The 20,420-nt window shown below is 44.8% G+C and overlaps 1 protein-coding gene across 5 annotated transcripts in view; it reads right to left on the bottom strand.

The window, feature by feature from the left end:
• The window catches only part of LOC119176041 (uncharacterized), a 170,643-nt gene that overhangs the window by 108,327 nt on the left and 41,896 nt on the right, over positions 1-20,420 (bottom strand). For 4 of the 5 annotated variants that reach the window (XM_075881086.1, XM_037427153.2, XM_075881087.1 and 1 more), the window contains one exon: positions 12,507-13,436. The exons of the other annotated variant lie outside the window; for it this stretch is intronic. In XM_075881086.1, the coding sequence (XP_075737201.1) occupies positions 12,507-13,436 (930 nt within the window). The remainder of the gene's footprint in view (positions 1-12,506; positions 13,437-20,420) is intronic. 5 annotated transcript variants of the gene reach the window in all.

Genomic DNA, 20,420 nt, shown 5'->3' with positions numbered 1-20,420 from the left:
AGAGTCTTCGCATTTTTTTGCACATACACCGCTCATGCCTTTTGGCCATTTCTGCACTTTGCTTCATTTGCAAACAGTGGTGTGCACTGTGCACGACTTATAACACTGCCCAACAGGCACAAAGATGCCACCCCTACTCTGGCAACAGTACAGCGCTGACAGACTTCAAGAAGTAAGTGATCCTGTACACAGAGTCTGAAAGTAATGTCGCAGCTGGGCATGAGTTCGATGTGTCGGAAGAGTGCATGAGAGAATGTAGAAAACAAAGGACCAAGATCTTCACGTTCACTGCTACACATCATTCCTTTTGTATACCCTGCCATTGAGAAGGCGGTTCAAGATTGGGTTCACGACCGGAAAACAAGAGCCTGAGTGTTTGCTATAATGATGCCAAAACAAAAGCATGTGCTGTTAAAAAGGGTATGCGCACTCCGCAAATGGAGTTGAAAGTATCCAAGGAATGGGTCAAGAACTTCACGAGTGGGCCAACGATGTCTGGCATGGACTGCTAACCAACATGGTCCGTGCGGAGTTTTTTCCTCACGCAGCATCTCAGTACCCCCGGCACCCTGTCCGATGGCAAGCAGCAGCAGCAGCAGCAGTGGCTCACACCATTGCAGTTACCGCATGGCATAGATCCTTCTCTCAAGCGAGGATGAGTCAAGCAATATTTCACGGAAAATAAATTTTGTTTGTATCACTCTCTTCTGAAAAACTAGAGAACATGAGGCTGTGATAAAAGTCAACTTTTTTTTTTTTTTTTTTTCAGAAAAGGCGTTGCAATATGGGGGGTCAACCCATAATCAGAGTCTACTTATAATCGGCAATATATGGTAACTAGGATTAGCATTTTTTGGTACATAATTCGATTTCCTGTATCAATTCAATAAATTACAGCAGTCTGATCACTTACTTTTTCTGTAACAGTCACTCTTAATTTAATAACAATATTTTTTCAGTAGTCCATTACATAAACACACCCAGTTGGGCTAGTTGGTTGACGTTTATTCCATAGCAGTTCGACTGCACTAATACAAGGAGAACACAGAAAGTAAAATAAAGCATTTGCGTAACTGCTGCCTTTTACTCCTTGTATTAATAATGCAGTTAAACCATTACAGAACGAAAGCTGATTAACAGTGTAATTGTGCACTGCAAAGCAAATAGCAGTGTACAGTACTCACAGATTGAACTGCGATGTCAGGTTTTTTACTATACAGACTTCAACGAGCTACTACTCAACATATGCTCATCATGCTGCTACAAATCTAGTTGCTAAAGATAGTGCTGGCTCTGATGTAATTGTTCAGAGTCAGTATTACGCTAACACGACACGAACTGAGGTGCTGGGAATGAAAGTATGGGCATTACATTGCCACAAATATCACGTTTCAATTCGTGAGCTCTACATTCTGAAACTTATTTGAGGACAAGCAATTGCACTATAATGTACAATTGGTCATGTAAAATGCCTAATGCACTTGACGAATAGATAAAGTTTCGATGACCAACAACTGTGCTGGCCAAGGATCATGCAGTAAGTATCTCGTTTTTCTGTGCTAAATTTCAATCAATAGGTCTCGTTAGCTGCTGTTTCGAATCCAATGTGCAGCACCACTGCAACAAATTCTGGAAACTGCCAGTAAAAAGTTTCCGTTCGCTTCTCACTGCCCCGCCACATTTATAATGGCCTTTAGCAACATGAACACGTGTATACAGCGAAAAAACAAAAACACGCCTGCTTGTACGAACTGTTACGTGTGGGTATACACAGCTGTAAGAACACAGTCGTTAAGGTGCTGAAGGTAGAATTTGCACATTTAGTTTACGCGATTTGAAACATGAGTTACACTAAGGTACGAAGAGACCGCATGAAACGTCTGTCCTGTATTCGTGTGGTGCACCTGTTTACTAGCCCTGTGGCAGTCAATTATGCTGTATGAACTTTTTCTTCAAATTTTCGTCTCCTGAGCCCCTAGCTCCAAACAGCTGGTTCTTTTCTATGGACTGTGCAAACAACTACTTCTGTGCATGCATAGACCTACATTTTATTTTTCTCCTCGCTTATTTATGAGCACAAAAAAAACACCAGGTCTGCGTGAAAACCGCAGCAGTCACAGTGAAAGCGAGAGCAGCGGCATTTCTAGAACCCATTGAAAACACTCTTGGGTCTACTACAACAAGTATGATTGCAAGATACCAGATATGCCATAAATCTTAATTTTTGTCCTGTTGAAAAGCAACCACTAAACCATTGGTTATTCTGCGGTGAGGCGAAACACCCGCCATGAATCTGCAAGGCATTATGCGCACTTTGTTGATGCAGCGGTTGACGACAACGAAGAATGATATGATGGCCGAGCCCTTTCATGGGTTGGAAGCATTAAACGACCCACTGGTTGTGCAATTTGTATTGCATGATGCCCTATTACACAATTTGCATTGTGAGACATCTGGTTGTTATTTTATTCTACTACCACGCTACATTGCTGAGATATAACAGACAATCACGCCAAGGATGTTATTAAATCTAATTGTAACGCAAATGTGAAAAGAAAAATAGACGAAAGATAACTTGCCGTGGGCTGGAACCAAACTTGGCATGATTGTCTGTTAGATCTCATTAATGTTGTATCTAACAAGAAAAACGGGCCCTTAAACGTACACTTCTTTCCTTCAGTCATAGGGAAGGTCTCGTTCTGTCAAACTCGGTGCCTTGAGATAGTATGCGAGAGATTATTGGTCAGCTGCCAGCTCATAATAAGATCATATGCTATGGCATGACGCCAAAAGGCAGAAAAAAAGTGTTCCACACTCGCTGTCATGACTACTGGTGGCGCTGACTGATGCTCCCACACTTAATTCATATATATACCGTATACAGTGGACGGAGGGATAGCCTTTGCGGCAAATTTGACAATGCTACTTCTGGCATAATGCTGCATGATTATTTTGTTCGCGGTCATCGGAACGAGCAGGTCCAGCAATGGCTGTCCGCAGAAAAGGACTTGACGTTCAAGCAAGCTTTCGACCTCGCACTGCGAGCTCGTCGATTACTAGAAGAACATGAAAACCGCATTTAAAAAAAGATTCACAAATCCTGCACAAGTACCTGCAAAATAGACAACCAAGGTCAGTCAAGTACTTCTGCCCAAAAGAAACAATGCTGTTGGCGTTGTAATGCGCGACATAATCCGGACACTTGCAAGTTCCAGACAGCCTCTTGCAACTTCTGCAAGAAACGTGGACACATTGAAAATGCCTGCTTGAAAAAGCAGAATGAGGCAAAAACGAGCAATAGCATAGAATATCCCCAATAAGGAGCTTCGACAGCTGCCTCAGCACCAGTGACGATTCAGCAGGACTCACCAGGCGTGGCCCTTTATGAGCTCAACACCTTAACGCGTCCAGCACGCAAAAGGTCATGACTCGGCTACGCGTACGTGTCAAGTTCTTGTATTTCGAAGCCAACTCTGGTAACTCTTGCATACACATCAGTGAGGTCACATTCAAAGCTACATGGACAGATAATCAACCACGGTTTCAGACTGACAACATTCTCCAACGCACATGGTCAGGACAGTCTCTTCAAACTTTCAGACGTGCGACGGCCGCAAAGCAACAAGAGCTTGACCACATGTCATCAAGAGAGTAGGTTGTAACCTCCTTGTATAAAACTGGTTTCCTTAACTGGGTATACAGATCACGGGCATCAATGATGTATTCGATGACTAACTTGTTTCGAAGCTTCTCGACAAGCACCAATCTGTATTCAATGAGGACATCTCGAAACACATCGATCTTGCAACTTGACCTCGTGGAAGGAGCGAAACCAAAGTTCCTAAAAGCATGGCCGATTCCTTTCACACTGTGGTCAGCTGTAGAAACTGAATCTGTATCGCCTGCAAAGTCAAGCCATAATCGAGCCAGCGCAGCATTCAGATTGGGCAATGCCTCTAGTACTGGTTCGGAAGAAAAATAGTTCGTCGGGAATATGCGGCGACTACTGTTGCACAATGAACCAATTATCAAAGAAAGCAGACTACCAGCTTCCCACAACTGATGAAGTGCTCAGCCACTTGAGGGGAGGCAAGGTCTTCAGCACCCTGGATTTGACACAAGCGTACTAGGAACTTCACGTGACGCCAGAGACAGACATATTGACCCTGAACACGCTGAACTAGGTCAAGACCTTGCCTTTCGGAATTTCTGCAGCTCCAGCGATTTTGCAACGCTTCATGGAGACTATGCTGTTTGGCATCACAGGGGTGTTGCGCATACCTAAATGACGTGTTAATCGGTGGGAATGATGTCACCGAACACGCTGAGAGACTAGAAGAAGTGCTGAAAAGGCTATGGAAGTACACCTTCGCCTTGGCAAAAACAAGTGCTGCTTTGCGGAGCGACAACTTTCTTTTCTGAGACACCGAATCGACAAGACAGGCGTCCGCACTAACGAGAAGAAAGTTCAAGACATAACGGACGCTCCAGCACCAAACTGCAAACAAGCGCTTCAATCCTTTGTCGGGATGCTAAGACAGATTCTTGAAGAACAGGGCAAAAGTTGCCAGCTGTCTCTACCAGCTCCTTCAGAAGGGCACCACGTGGAGATGGGAGACAAGGCGTCAAGAAGCATTTGACAAGCTTAAGGCATTGCTGCTCAGTCAGATCGTACTGGCACACTACGACAAACAGAAACAGCTTCTTGTCTCTTGTGACGCTTCACCATACGGCATAGCAGCTGTTCTGTCACAACGTGATGACTGGAATAGAGAGGCGCCGATCGCTTTAGCATCTCGGCCGCTAGGGCTGGCAGAACACAATAATGCTCAGTTGGACAGAGAAGGCCTTGCTGTGGTGTTTGCAGCCCACAAGTTCCACAAGTTTATTGCGAGAAGAAAAATCACTTTTGTCACTGACCACCAACCATTGCACGGCATACTGGGTCCACACAAGCCAACGGCTTAAGTCCTTTCTCCACATATGACTAGATAATGCATAGAGTTAAGGACATATTACTACAGAATAATCTACAGGCATGGCAAGAACCATCAAAACACGGATGCATTGAGCCGATTGCCATTACAAGAACGTCTCAAATTCTGGCCTCCGGGCAGGACAGTACTATTATTGAAGCTTTATCGAGACCTCCGTTGACTGCTACCGAGATAGCAAACCTGACATAAGAAAGCATCCTGCAGAGGTTATACAAGGCAGTGCACAATGGCACAGTGGAAACTCATGGAAATGAGTTTGCTCCTTACCGATGACAAGCGACCGCACTAGCATTTAATTGCGAGTGCATTACACTTGGATCCTGAGTGATCATACCAAGCTCAGCACGATCCCATGGCACTTTTGCATGCTGGTCACAGAAGCATGGTAGCCATGAAGAAGTGTGCAAGGAGCTTTGCATGGTGGCCCGGATTTGACAAGGTGATCGAGGAAACGGTGCGACAGTCCGGTGAATGCCAAACAACACAGAAGAGCCCAGCAAAAGCTCTTAATCCTACCAGAGACCGTCCCCAGACGCCATGAAACATGGTGCACGTTGACTTCGCGGGACCACTACACGGGCGCACCTACTTGGTTGTTGTGGACGAATACACAAAGTGGGTGAAGTCCGGCACACGACGCAAACAAACTCCGCGGCTGTTATCGATGCGTTCCAAAGCCTCTTTGCATCTATTGGCATTCTCTGAAAGGTCATCTCCGACGAGAAAGCAGTCATCTCACTAGTGATGAAGCAGTTCTATGCATGGAACCGTATACAGGCTGCCACCTCACCAGCGTACCACCCTGCAACAAACGGCCAGGCAGAACGCTATGTGGCGGAGCTGAAAAAAGCACTGCTAAGGGATGGAGACAAGTCTATACCGTATCAACTTGCAAGATTTCTGTATCAGCAACACACAGCGACACAGATTGAAACAGGAATGACACCTGCAAGATAATCAGACGAGAGTCGCTCTGCCCTCTCGATCTTCTCAAGCGGGAGGCGGATAAGCGAATTCCTGAGAGCCAAGAGGCATTGCAAAAATCACTCCGCTTTGCTATATGGGATAGAGTGCTTATCCGGCAGTTTTTGAAAGAGCCAGATTAGATTGAAGCTGAAACACTGACCGTGCCGGACCACGATCCAGGCTTAGAAAAGCTTCGGCGCCACCCTCAATCAAACGAGATCAAAGAGTCAAACCAGACAAACAACCCAATCGTGCACAGATTTGAGCGCAGCTGACAATCTCCGAGACGCAACGCCAGAAGAAAAGCCATCGAACTCAGCTGCTCAACCGCCTGACTCGCCTGAGATGCAGGACGACACTCCCCCTCAACCGTCGACTTCACAGGTAGTGACCACTCGGCAACTGCGACCGCCAAAGGTTAGGCGACCTCCTGACCTCTATAGAGATTCTGTCTAAGGCTAAGGGAGGAAGAGCGACATGTCACCTTAGAAGACGACAACAAAAAGAGCACGCAACTGAACTGGCACTGTGGCACTAGCACGAGCCTAGTGTCGAACACTGGCCATGAGTGACTGCAACGCCTGAGCTATGTTGCTGACTTGTTACATTTCCTGTCATTTTAATAATCTTCTACAGCCACAAGGGGCCTGAGCTATGTTTCTGCCTTGTTACATTTCTTGTCGTTTTAATCATCGTCTACAGCCACAAGGGGCTGAACCAACGTAGCAGCGTCCACAACTTAGAGTGTGGCCACAAACGCACTGTTCTCCAAAAAAAATACACTGGTTATATGGCACTAAAATGTACACTGAACCATCAAAATGTTTCTCCCACGTGCACTTTCATGTATATTTTCTGAGCGCGTAAACAATGCGAATGGCAAACTGAAATCAGCCGCAAGCTGCCATACTTGTGGAGCAACACGAATGTGCAGAAGCTCCACCTCCGTAGCCTTAACTTAAATATCAATATAGATCGTCATCGAGTACAGCAGTTTTGGCCCAGCAATGATCTTAGCCGCCCCACAACAAGCCACTGCTTACTACACAGGCATTTGTTCTAATCGAAGTACGCTTCATTCAGTCTTTTGGAGCAGTTTTGGACTCATAAAAAGGAAGCTTTGGAGCACAAAAGAGTGTTTTGGAGCAATTAGAGTTATACCCCTGTCACACGACCACCACCAAACTCCGTTGAACACGGTCAACGTAAATCTCCCCTAGGGGGTTCGACGGAGAAGGAGTTGTGGCAGTGTCACCTGGCAATGACAAGGTTGTAACAGTTGCCGCGAGGGGGCTCAGCTGGCGCTGTTTGATTTTCGGAAAAGTATTCTAATTTGATCCCTATTGATTTTTCGTGAATCCTCGTTATGCGGTTTTTACAAAAAAGCACTATAAAGTAGGTATGCGACTAACAAATCATTAAAATAATTTCAAATAAAAACGCATTTGCTTAATGTAGCAATGCTGCTATTGACGCTGGCTACATTGTGCTTTTAGTTGTTTTGTTGCACTCAGTGTTTTGTTGCCTGTGTACATGCCCGGTACGAAAGTTCTTATGCTTCCTTGCCTCGTGAGCGCACATTTTGTGTTCTTCAGTTATGAGTGACACAGCGGACGACGCGAGGAAGTGGTGCGATATTGCGCTGGTAATGAGGTTGATCGGCTGGCGCCGGCCGGCCCGACTCGCGAGGCACGGTGTGTAGGGCATCGGTGTTGAGAGTAAGTGAACTCTGGCGGGCGTAAATATTGTAAACAAACACGCGTTGTGAATGAGTACTACAACGAAAGAACGTTTATTATTGCTAAAATGCATTATTCTTTCACTGCGGCCACTTAGTGCTCAGAATTTTTCTCTGACCTTTAAACTGCTGAGGACGAGAGTACCTCGTTTCGCTGCAAAGGGAGATCGTTGAACGTCCTTGGCGAGATGATCCGTTCACCTTCGTTTGCGTAAAGGTGGCCGTATGACACCAACCGCATCTTCGTCGTCGTAAAGACGAGGGAGTTAAACGGTCTTCACGGGTACCCGTGTGACAGGGGTATTAGCCTTAAAGCAGATTGCTAAAGTCACGCATGTGGAATTAAATTTTTGTCTTATTGATAATCACAAAAAATAGTAGTGAATTTTACTAAACATTCATTACTGATGACATAACCAGACCTACTATAAATTGAAGCACACACACACACACAAACACTGAAATATTAACGCTGAGTGCACAGTATATCAAAGAAAACACAATACAAGAAGGGATGCTTTAAATAATTAGACCTCATAAATAAAAAATGCTGATGCTAAATATTAAAAATGTGAAAAACACCGCATCTCAAATGAACAGCAACTGAAGACTGGAGATTAACTGATAAAGTAACCTTTATTTTAAACCCAATAAGACTTTATAAACATGAATTTAAAGAAACTTATGCTCTGATGATTAAAGCGCCACAGCCAAAATAAGAACCACGAGAAAAATAGAGAACCAATACACTCGCCACGCTCTTGCTAGGCGATCGTGTGGAAAGTCTTTTTTTTTTTTTTTTTGCCACCGCCTTCACGTTTCTTCGAAATTTCAAGTTTATAACATCGCCCGCACATCATATCTTCTATGCGTAGGTAAAAGCACGTGAGTGGTGTCAATGAGCACTTCTCAAGCAGATATCGAACTAGTTAGCCAAATCCTGGCACATTACACCTGCTGTTGAATGCTCAAGCAGAGATGAAACGTGCGACCCATCTTGAATGACCATCAAAAAATGCAGAAGAGGGGCAGCCGTCATGAATTATAATTCTTAAGGCGTTGTCGCAATTGCTGGCATGTGTACTACCTCAGCAAGAAAAAGAGGTTCATGAAAAAGGCTCGGCAAGCATCAGCGCAAGGCTTACATATCCTTCTCTGTACTACGCTCTGAATATGAAGGCACTGTAGGAAAACAGCATCTCCCTGGAGCGGCCGTATTTTCTCACACCAGTGTTTTGTAGTTATAGGGTATGTGATCCAAGATAGTTAGCTGCGAGCGCTATCTTGCCCAACATTGCAATTTGTTGCTACTGAATTTATTGTTTCGCCTTTCAAATGAACAAAATTTTTTTATTTCAGTTTTTGTTGTTTGATGGCCCCCATCACAGCACACACGATGTGCTCGGTGCTCGCTTGGCAACAGTGTGGCAGGTTTTCGGAACACCACTGGCATCTTGATAGTTAGACTAAGAGCTTCCCTCTGTTAAAAAAAAAGACCCGTAGTGAGGTCTGTGCACAAACGTCACCTTAACAAAAATTATGTATTTTCTTGAAATCGCGCAAGATTCACACCCATAGTATTTAGTTCACACATGGTGCGAGATCCATGCCTGATACTAAATGTGACGTGACCGAACTGCACAGGATATGGATGTGTCTGCACCCTTTGTGTACCGAGCCCATGTTGCTCTCTCGGCAATAAGACTTAGGTAATATTTGCAGCTTAAGGCGCGAAAACGACACGGACGAAGAGAGACAGTACACACACACGGAGCGCCACTTCCAACAAAGATTTATTTCGAAAGAGCACAGAACATATATAGACACCGCGCGCGCCGTCACCGTGCCTTAATGCGCAGCCGCATTTAAGTAGCGTAACTCCTTTGGCGATAAAGAAATGGAGGCTACGCTGACGCACAGATCACCTAATTCGATTATTCTCTTGGCCTCAATGATTAGTCTTACTGATTTATCAGGGCTTCGGGCGACTACCGCGCAGGCGCTAAAGTTAGGAACGCAATGACAATCCCGGCAGTGAATTGCGAGGTGGCCCTCTCTGCCATTTCTGACGTTGTTATTATGCTGTCTTAGCCTATCATTCAGGCATTGCTCGGTATGGCCTACGTACCATCTACCACACGAACAGGGGAACTCGTAGACCACACCCTTCTGACAAATTACATACTTGTTCTGGTGGTTCACATTGCAGGCCGGAGCTTTCCTGAGAAAGGGGTTAGTCAACTTGCAGAGCCTGGAAAGTTTTAACGGCGCAGAGAAGACCACCTTTACATCAACCTGTTCGGCAATCTTTTTCAGATTATGGGATACGCGGTGTATATAAGGAATCACAGCAAGCTTAACATTATCCTGGGGTGACCCTTCGCTTGTGTGGCAGTTCCGCGACTTCTTCAAAATCTTCTCCGCCACTGACACCAAAGTGTGCTGTGGATAGCCCGCCTGCTCAAGACGGTCAACCTGCTTGAGGAAACTGTCTGCTGCTCTGTGTGGGCAGGATTTCTTGAAAGCATTCAGCAGGCACATGTTGGCGATGCTACGTTTGACAAGCTTAGAATGGGACGAGCTAAAAGGTAGTAATGGTTTGTTAGCACGAGGCTCATACTGCCAACATGTATGATCAGTTGTAACAAACAATCTAAGATCTAAAAACCTTATAGTCGAATCGACCGAAAGTTCGTGTGTCACTATTAAGGGCGATAAAACAAGCCTAAAAATTGTTAAGGTGTTAGTAACGACTTGGTCGGTGTCCATGAACTTTTTGTCTATGAGAACTAAAAAATCATCTACAAATCTAAAAACCCTGATGACACCGCTACCTTCGAGAAGGCTAGAAATGGTCCTGCCTGCGCGAGCTAAAAACAGGTCACTTAAAAATGGCGCTAAACAGGAACCTATACAAACGCCACTCTTTTGCAGGTATAGGTTACCGTCCCACTCTACAAAAGTCGACCTCAAATACAATTCTAGCATTGCCATGAATTTTCCCTCTGGTATACCTGCGTCATTTTGAAATGACAGGGGGCCGTATTGGTCAATGCTGTCCTGAACACACTGAAGCAACGCATTTTTCGGTATAGAATAATACAAGTCTTTCAGATCAATGGAAAAGGCGTCGAGGGCTACCCCTACTTGTCCGGCAAGAAAGTTTACTACTTCGCTGGAATCTTTCACCCGATAGGGATCGTCAACCTTAAGAAGCCGGAACTTATCGAGCAGGAAGACGGCAAGGCATTTCTGCCAAGTGTTACGTTCTGACACGATTACTCTGAGGGGGCAACCCTCCTTATGAGTCTTTGCACTGAAGAAGACCTCGAGAGTGCCTGATTTGCTGTTTGCGACGTCCCTAACCAACTTTGAAAGGTTCATACTCTCACATAGTTTTTTAGCTTCACTTTTTAGTTTGTTGATCTGGACGTTCTCGCGGCATTGAAATACAGAACTCAACGCTTCAAGCGCTTTCACCTTGTAAAGGTCCCGTGGGAAGACGGCGAATCCACCTTCCTTGTCCGAAGGGAGAACGCAGTATGAGTTCGTTTTCAGGTAGGACGCCAAACGACGAACAATAGGACGCCTTGGTTCCCGTTGGTCACGTAGAAGTACATCTACACCACTAGAAACACATCTATCCATTTCACTCGCGGGAGCTAGGCCAGACACCTTGTGCACCAAGGAGAGCAGCTCCGGACCGGAGGTCCGCGGCTGCACGGCGAACTTTGGCCCTAAGGCGAGACCCTTGCAGATATCCTCTGGTAACGTGACGTTTCCTTCGGTGTAGATTCTGTTCACTTGTACCGTTTTCACTTTTGGACGATGATGTGCTCGCAGTTGTGACAAAGTGCACTGCCAGAGGGATTCGGTTGTCTGATTGGCCAGATGACTGAAATGCCGAAACGCCCGCTGTGCTTGCAGAGAGGGCCACCTCGCAATTCACTGCCGGGATTGTCATTGCGTTCCTAACTTTAGCGCCTGCGCGGTAGTCGCCCGAAGCCCTGATAAATCAGTAAGACTAATCATTGAGGCCAAGAGAATAATCGAATTAGGTGATCTGTGCGTCAGCGTAGCCTCCATTTCTTTATCGCCAAAGGAGTTACGCTACTTAAATGCGGCTGCGCATTAAGGCACGGTGACGGCGCGCGCGGTGTCTATATATGTTCTGTGCTCTTTCGAAATAAATCTTTGTTGGAAGTGGCGCTCCGTGTGTGTGTACTGTCTCTCTTCGTCCGAGTCGTTTTCGCGCCTTAAGCTGCAAATATGTTAAACCAACAAGCCCAGTCTGCTATTCTTACGACTTAGGTAAATTTGGTCTTGTGCGCGCAAATTACTGTTTATGTGCACAAGATGTGATTGGAAGAGAATGGTGCAATTGGCACAGCCCTTCCACCCCTGTATGTTTGAGTTATACTACATCTAAACAACACGACACTATCTCCGCATGACGGGCAGCACCTCGCTACAGTTTCATATAGAATTTGGAAGCTACAATCAAAGACGCAACACAATTTGATAGATTACGCAAGATATTCACAATGCAATATAGAATATTCAAAACAGAGGATAAAGTGAATGAACAGGTCAACCGCAACTAACACCTAATTGATACATGCAGCTCTCCTTTTGCAAAAATGTTACCTATTTCTCATTTTAGTACTTAAACTGCATAGTCTGAACATTAGGAAACCTTCTCCCCGGGTCGTAGATTAGCTTATCAGCAGCATTATGAATTGTAGCGTAGCAGTGCTGAGTTTACATAACATCAATACAGAAAAACAAGGGATCACACAACTCACCACACCAACTCCTCCTTCAGAGGTGACTCCACAATCACTACTATCCACTTCTTCAGAGGGCTGTGTTTTGTTCACAGTAGAGTCCAGTGTCAGATCTCGCTCGGATGAAACAACATTTGAATAGCTCGAACAGCTCGTAGGCAGTTTCGAAGGTGCTATCTCTACAGTGGTACTGTTGGGAGGCACTGCTGGTGAAGAGCATAGAACCAGTTCAACTTTTGGCCGACTATCACCCCTGTCTTCAGAAACATCCACACTTGCAACTTCATCCCTTTGAGTCAGTGTCATATTGCTTTCCTTCAAGCGAGCTGCTATAGCAGAACTTTGTTCAAAAGTGCCTTTCGAAGAATCATCTCCAGAAATTGCAGAATTTGTTACGGACAGCTGAGTACGTATTCCTTCATTTTTTGTAGGTCCAATAGCAAGCTCAACATTAAGGTTCTCTTGCTTGCTCAGCGTAACACCAATATCCCCTTTAGCATGAGATGTGTCACTAAACGTCACCGTAGGATCTTGCATTCCAGCCGACTTGGAAACACATTTCAATGATGAATCATTTGACCCATCATTTACTGATGACGATGGCTTTTGTTCAGCCCGGGTAACGGCATCCATTTCAGTACATCTGGGTGATCCTTCCTGCGAGCTCAGGGTTGACTCCTCCTGCACGTTTTTACAGGAATCGAGCCCTGTGTGTTTATGCGAACTCTCGACCATTTCTTTAGCAGAGGCTTCTGTGCCAGTTTGAGCAGAAGCAGTGGTCTCTGTTGTTGCAACATCTGAGGTTTTGCCAGTATTCCCCGTTGAAAAATCTCCAGGAAACCCATCACTAGTTGGAGCACTTGTCACAGTGGGCAGGTCCGTGCCCGACTCACAAGTCCGGTCCATCATCTCATGACCTCTGGCGAACTGTGCACCACCGTCTTTCACCTGAAAAGAACAAATAGATCATAACATTCAGAAAGTCTTATAGTTCACTGGTAAAGACCGCAAAATATATGCAAGAAGATAAAGCAAACTTCACAGGTCAACAACACTTCCCAACTACACAAGCATGTAGGAAAATATTGGTTGAAGACCTTTTTTTCCTTTTCCTGGAGTGCTACATATATTTTTCCAATCCAAGGACCAGTGTACTAGAATCTATTTTAAAAAAAGCCGTGCAGAAAATTAAGCAGAGCTATAATAAAGCCGAAAACACTTTGGCAGCTTCTTTAAGAGCCGAGCAATGTTTTTAAATGCAGTTCTTCCACCAGCCCCATTTTCTTATGGAAGCGCATTACGGTAATGGCGTCATCCACACGGCAACACGCATGTTCGATGTAGTAAAGAATGCAAAAGTTATTTTAGAAGCCATTTTAGCATGATTCAAATAATTTAAATCGTGCAACCTGTCTTGTGCCTTCTTCAAACATTGTTGCAAAAAGGTAGCTATTGTAATCAGAAGTTTACTGGGAATGCAAGAATGTGTTCATGTCCAGTACAAGAAAGACCACAATGCAATTGGTGCACAACATGCTTAACATGGAACGAAAAAAAGAAACAAGTGTCAGCCACACATGATAATCTTGAAGCCCAACCTTAAAAAATTATGGACAATCTCCCCGAAAAAACTCTGATGGGATGCGAAGCAGCAGCGATGCGCCCAGAGTTGACCTGGTCGAAAAGGACGTCCACGCAGGTACTGAAAAAACGGTTTGAAGCAAAACTCGTAGCATTTACTCATATAAACGTTTGTATGAAATGCAAAGACACTAGAGGCAGGTAGAGTTTTGTGCAAGCTTCATCCAGGATAAACGAGCCGAAAGAGTGTTTCCAGTCCACATGCGGTCGAACGGTAATGTAACTATTGTAGAAACATCTCAAGAATTTCATGTCTTAATTTAAAACAAATGCTCACAAGCTTTACCAAAGGACCATTCCAAATGCTTTAAACAGACAAAAAAAATACCTCAATCAGGTCGCCTGATCAAGCTCGTGTACAGCAGCAATAAGAGCCTCAAATATTTTGTTTCTGCACACTGAAATGCAGAAGTCATCACATTACTCAGTGCGGCACTTTCTCAACAGATTTTGAACTACACTGCTATATAAATATCAAACACTATTCATGAGTCAACACTATCATGAATGCCATGAAAAAGATAGGAGATTGGTAACTTTGTCCTTTCGAATACAGAGTTTTAATCAAGAGCGCCTTCATCTTGTGATAAACTTACGCATCAATAGTGCTGTAAAACTTTGAGCTGCGTGCATCTCGTTAAAATTTGTGGGGGTGCTGACACCCCCTGTAAAGTTGTTAGCGCTGTGTGGTGCACGTGTCTTGCCCAAAAGCCACAATTCGGGTTACCACTACCGGGTGGTAGGTGGCATTGATTACCGCTGTCATCGTCATCATGGTTGTGACAGTGGTAGTGCCGGTGGTGACCCTTGGTGGAAAGCAAGCCTTGGTGCCGGGCGAGAGTTGAACGAGTCTCTTCTGCGTGTGGCGGTTGCCGCGAACGCTTGTCTCTAGCGTGGGTCCTCGGTAAGTGGAACCGCGGGCTGCGAGGCCGGGGCCCGCGTGGTAAGTCAAGCGTTGGCGATGTCGCCTTGGGTGTGTTATTGCTTTGGAGTGTAAGGAAATTGTGTGTAAGGATGTCTTAGTGGGTTGATCACGATTGATGTATCATTCGGCAAACAATATCGTCGTTAAAAAAGTAGTTAAATAAATGTCTATTGTTTGGTTTGTTACAACCGCGTCTGCTGTGTCCGTTCACTCCAAGAGCATGGCGAGACGCTCGCCTCGTCGTGACCCCGAAAATTCTGCGATTAAAACAAGAATTGTTGCCCTTCTCTTTTACTCTTTTACAAGTTTTCATTCTTTTGAAAATCTTTTCATGGGTGCTTACTTAAAAAACAAGAATTAGGAAATTGTTTGGTGTTCCTACCGGGTATTATTCAATCGAGTACCAAATCGATTAGAACCCAATTTGATTAATTCGAAATTTTTAGATACATTACCAATTTCACCATTGATATTTCATAGATGATGCATGTGTCTTTATTCATATCTATCTCACAAGTAACCTCACTTTGAAACTTTTGCGTAAGTACTCTTTTAAGCTTTTGAAAGATGATGCAGCAGGAGGCTCAACAGTGTGCAATACACAAAATGACTTTCACAAGAGCCACTACAAATTCACTCTCCACCGGCACAATTTCTACAAACCCCTCCATTGTCCCATGGTGCACTTTCCATCAGCTAACACCTGGCACTTTCAGATCACATTGCACCAAACCTAGTGGCACACAACAGTAGTGCTACAGTCTTTCTGTGAGACTCATTTGAACTACGGCATCCAAAAAGAATTCTGCAAGGGCATTACAAGCAGCACTCATGTAAATTTTTCTTTCACTTTTATGCAAAAGTGAATGACCCAACAGAAGTGATGACAAGCTTAAGAAATGCTCAGCAGATGTGCTATATGCTCAGGCGAGTTCCTGTGTACGCTCCCTATGGGAGCAGAGTTGCGCAAGGGTTCGCCATTTTGCCTCGCTAGCAACTGTAGTTACGTGGCAAAACCACAATCTGTTTTTGCATGCGGCTTGTCTGTCGCCGATCGATGAAGCATGTCGGCAGTTGCCAGTCGACGTGCCTGGCGTGTCAATGATCGGCGAAGAAAGAAAAAACACCTGCTGTCGGAACTGTGCAACAGGAGTACAGAAGCATTTTTTTCTCTGTCCAGTAATGCAAAGCACAATGGCATAGCGTAATACCATGGTTCCTCAATACTTTTACTGGTCATGAAACTCCCGCGTAACTCAATGGGAGAGCTTCATATACCGCCCGCACTTTCCGCGCCGCGGCGCAGGCGTAGCTACAAGGGGGACGAGGAAGCCACCTGCTGCTGTCCGCAATCAGCCGAGTGTGAGCACGGAGTGGTGTTGTTTGTGCTGCTTGCACCTTTTTTTTTTTTTTCTCTTTTCGCGGTCACCTCGTTGTGACCGCGATGCCCAACACCTGCTGTGTGCCGGGCTGTCGCTCGGGATACAAGGGCACAACGAAAAAGTCTCCCTGTTCTATTTACCAGCCAACGCAGAACAACGCGACAGGTGGAAACGTGCAATCTCGCGACCGGAGACTGTCGGATTTTCGGTCGACACGAAGTATGTTCGCGGGTGCGAAAAACATTTCGATGCAAGTGACATCGTACGTGCAGACGTGTGTACAGTGAATGGGAACATCGTTTCACTGCTTCGAGATCGGCCAAGAATGGTGGAAGGCGCCGCGCCAAGAATTTTCGAAGGTTTGCCTGCTTATCTCTCCAAACCAAAACAGCGTTCGCGTGGACTAACAAAGCGCCCACCTGTAAAAGGCCGCAGAGCTTTCTCCAGACTGTGATGCGACAGTCGCGAATGCGGACGTCTCCACTGCAGCCGACGAAGAAGTAGACGGTAAGTCTGGCACAAAGCTTGCAAGTATCTTAACTGCTCACTACGCCTACAAATTTCGCTCACTATACGCTAACAAAATTGCCTCCTTCCCTTATGAAATTTGCTCTTTGTCAGTTTTTGCAGATGTTGTAAGAACTGAGACTCGCCCAGGCTTCGCTGATCCAGAGTGTCAAACGGAGGTCCCAGTTTGTTCAGCATCGGAGCTGCAGAGAGTGAAGGCGCAACTTCGCAGCGTGAAGCAACAGCTTCAGTCATGCCAGCGGAAACTCTCAAAAGCGGAGGCGCACGCGAATAAAAATGGTGGAGTGTACGGAGATATTCACAAGCTGTCAGACCGCGAGAAGCTCATTATAGACCAGTGCATCATGAAGGCAAATATGAAGTCTACGAAAGCAGCACGGTAAGATCCCATTTGTGAAGTGTGTTTGGAGTTTTATGTGAAGTGCGGTTTTCGGAGTATGCGCGTTTTCTTTCTGGATAAGGATAGAAACTGAAAAGTGATGCCGTGGACCAAAATGCAATATTTTGTTTTACTTTGGTAGTGCTGTTTGCTAGTGCTGTCGCTGAATCGTGAACACAAAAATCTGCATTTTATTTATTGCAGGTATAAAAAAGAATGGCTTTACGACTGTTTACTGCCAAAAATCAAATCGACAGCAGTTTATACATTTCTTCACGAGAATAATTTTCTGCCTCTACCACACCCTCGCACACTCTACTGCTACCTAAAAAATCTGAAGGCCAGCTTTGGATTTGATGAAAATTTATTTGCCATCCTCACAGTCGGAAATATTCCAGAGAGAGAACGCCGAGGTATCATTTTTTATTTTTTTGCATTTGATTTTTTTGGACTTTAAACAGCTGAAATATTATTTTTTTTCTTTAAGGGTCCTGATGTTTGACGAGATGAGCGTGAGAAGGAGCCTTCATGTAAGGGAATCGGATATAACACTGCTTGGAAAGGTCGACTTAGCAGAGCACACGAAGCCTACTGACCAAGTGAAAGATGGTGACCATGTGTTAGTGTTCCTTTTCCAACCATTCCTCGGTGGCTGGTCGCAGACTGTCGGAGCGTTTTGCACGTCAGGGGCTGCACCAGGCTCCGCTATAGCTAAACTGCTCCTGCATTGCATTGTACTCCTGTCGAATGGCGGTGTCGTTGTGGATGCAGTCACTTGCGATAACTCTACTTCGAACCGATCAGCATTGAACTCTTTGGGTAAATATTTATAGACATTATTTATCCTCATGGAATCTAGTACGTGATCTTAATAATAGAAATGTCTTCCTTTTAGGTGTCAGCGGCGATATCGCCAGAGTATCAGCGTCATTTGAGCATTCATGTGACTCCTCTGAAGTCATTCAGGTCATAATTGACCCACCTCACATCTTCAAGTGCATCAGGAATAACCTTCTGAACGCTGTAAAATTACTGGTGGGTAAAACACAGTTAAAGATAAGTCATCACAGTGCTCTGGCTGTTTTGTCTCGCAGGCTTTTTCTTATTATAACAGTTGCCTGGTGACAAAGAAGTAAAGCATTTCCACTTCGAAGCTCTGCTAGACTACGAGGACCAGCAAGCTGGGCTTCGGGCTGTGCCAAAGCTTACGAAAGTACACATCAGGCCAAACGCTTTCCAAAAACTGAGTGTGAAACTTGCTGTCCAGGCAAGTCTCCTCTAGCATGTGTCATTAATTATAAGTATGTATCAAAAAGTGCGGTTCCTTCATGAAAATACAGCACTCTGCCATATAACTTCTCTAAAATCTTTCAGCTCTGCAGTGAAAGCACCGCTTCAGAGAAGACTTCTATCACACTAGAGAAGAATGTGTGAAACTTCGTAGCTCCAAAGCAACCTCGGATTTTGCGAGACGAACGCATATTCTATTCGACTGCTTAAATTCCAAGAGGCCACAAGATGTGCAGTATAATGAAGCAGAACACATTGCTCCAAGCCCTAATATTTCAAAGCTATGGTCGCTTCCTTTGAAGTTTCAATTAAATCAGATTGTTTTTCAGACACTGAAGGAGAACTTCGAGTGGCTTGACAGGTGGCACACTTACAACCAGAGTTTACCAAAGCAAAAGCAACTCTTCTTTCTGAGCAAGCCAACATGCAATGCTCTGAGAATGACTTTGCACAGCACAGTGACGCTTGTCGAAAAGCTGCTGAAATGTGGCTTTCGCTATGACTTAGTTGGAAACTTTGGACAAGACCACCTTGAGGTAAATTTAAACGTTTTCGCTAGTTGAAGACATTTTCTTTGCACTTTTCTCTCTTTCAGAGGTTTTTTTGGCATAGCAAGGCATGTTGAGGGAGCAGGGGGACAGCCAACGGTTCAACAATTTTTGTTCATTTACCGGTTGCTCTCGGTGAACAACTTGATCCATCCGCCACAGCGAGCCTCAGTTGAAGGGGATGGTCCACGTCTCCTTTTAAAAATGCAGGATCTCTTTCAACATAAAGAACCTACTGTTAATCAGGTAAACATTTTAATAGCACCCCAACGCTGCTCGTAGGGTGTCTCTCCATCGTATGGAAATGTGCTGATTGTTGTCTAGCCCTTTGATACTAATGACATGCACGTCTGGTCGTATGATATACAACGAGCTTCTATTCTGCTTTTTCACTTTTCAAATTTCTCACTCTTGCCATTGTGGTATGAAAAAATATTTACTTTTCAGATTGATACCTTGGCGGTTCTTTCTTGATGATATACTGCTGGAGCCTGCTGAATGCATCCAAGATATGATTCATCCTGAGTCAATGAGGGACTGCATTTTGGATTACCTTGGCGGCTATGTTGCAAAGAAGTTTGCTCAAATAAGCTGCAAGGACTGCCTCCAAACACTTAGAAGCAACTCCTAGAGCCAACTGCATTGATTGCAATTAAGACGATTGATGATTTGATTGATATGTGGGGTTTTAACGTCCCAAAACCGCCATATGATTATGAGAGACGCCGTAATGAAGGGTTCCGGAAATTACGACCACCTGGGGTTCTTTAACGTGCACCCAAATCTGAGCACACGGGCCTACAACATTTCCGCCTCCATCGGAAATGCACCCGCCGCAGCCGGGATGACTGCAATTAAGACGAGAGAATTTTTGCAAGTGCCATCGGAGCAACTATTGTGCCCCTTGCAAATTATAGAGGAACATGTTGAAATGCGCACCATAGACAATAAATACAGTCTGTGCCAATGTCTAGATGAACATTGTTGAAAACATCTTGCTGGACGACCGCACTTCCTCGGCCAGTGTTGGCTGTGGAACACATTTTGTGAGCACCACGACAGAAGTTGTGCACTTTTCTATTAAGTGCCGTCTGCACTTCTTTACGCGCGAACAAAACAAACTGTTTCGTGCTGGTGGTCGCCCATCCCGTCCGGCCAGAGAAGAGAGAAAACCAGGGCATAATTTTTTTTTTCAGTGATCTTTTTTGTGTCATTCACTCTATTTCCCAACTTTTCATC

This window comes from Rhipicephalus microplus, chromosome X (genome assembly GCF_043290135.1).
Source record: "Rhipicephalus microplus isolate Deutch F79 chromosome X, USDA_Rmic, whole genome shotgun sequence".
NCBI lineage: Eukaryota > Metazoa > Arthropoda > Arachnida > Ixodida > Ixodidae > Rhipicephalus > Rhipicephalus microplus.
The sequence above is the reverse complement of the archived record's forward strand: the minus strand, read 5'-3'. Positions and strand labels throughout refer to the sequence as shown.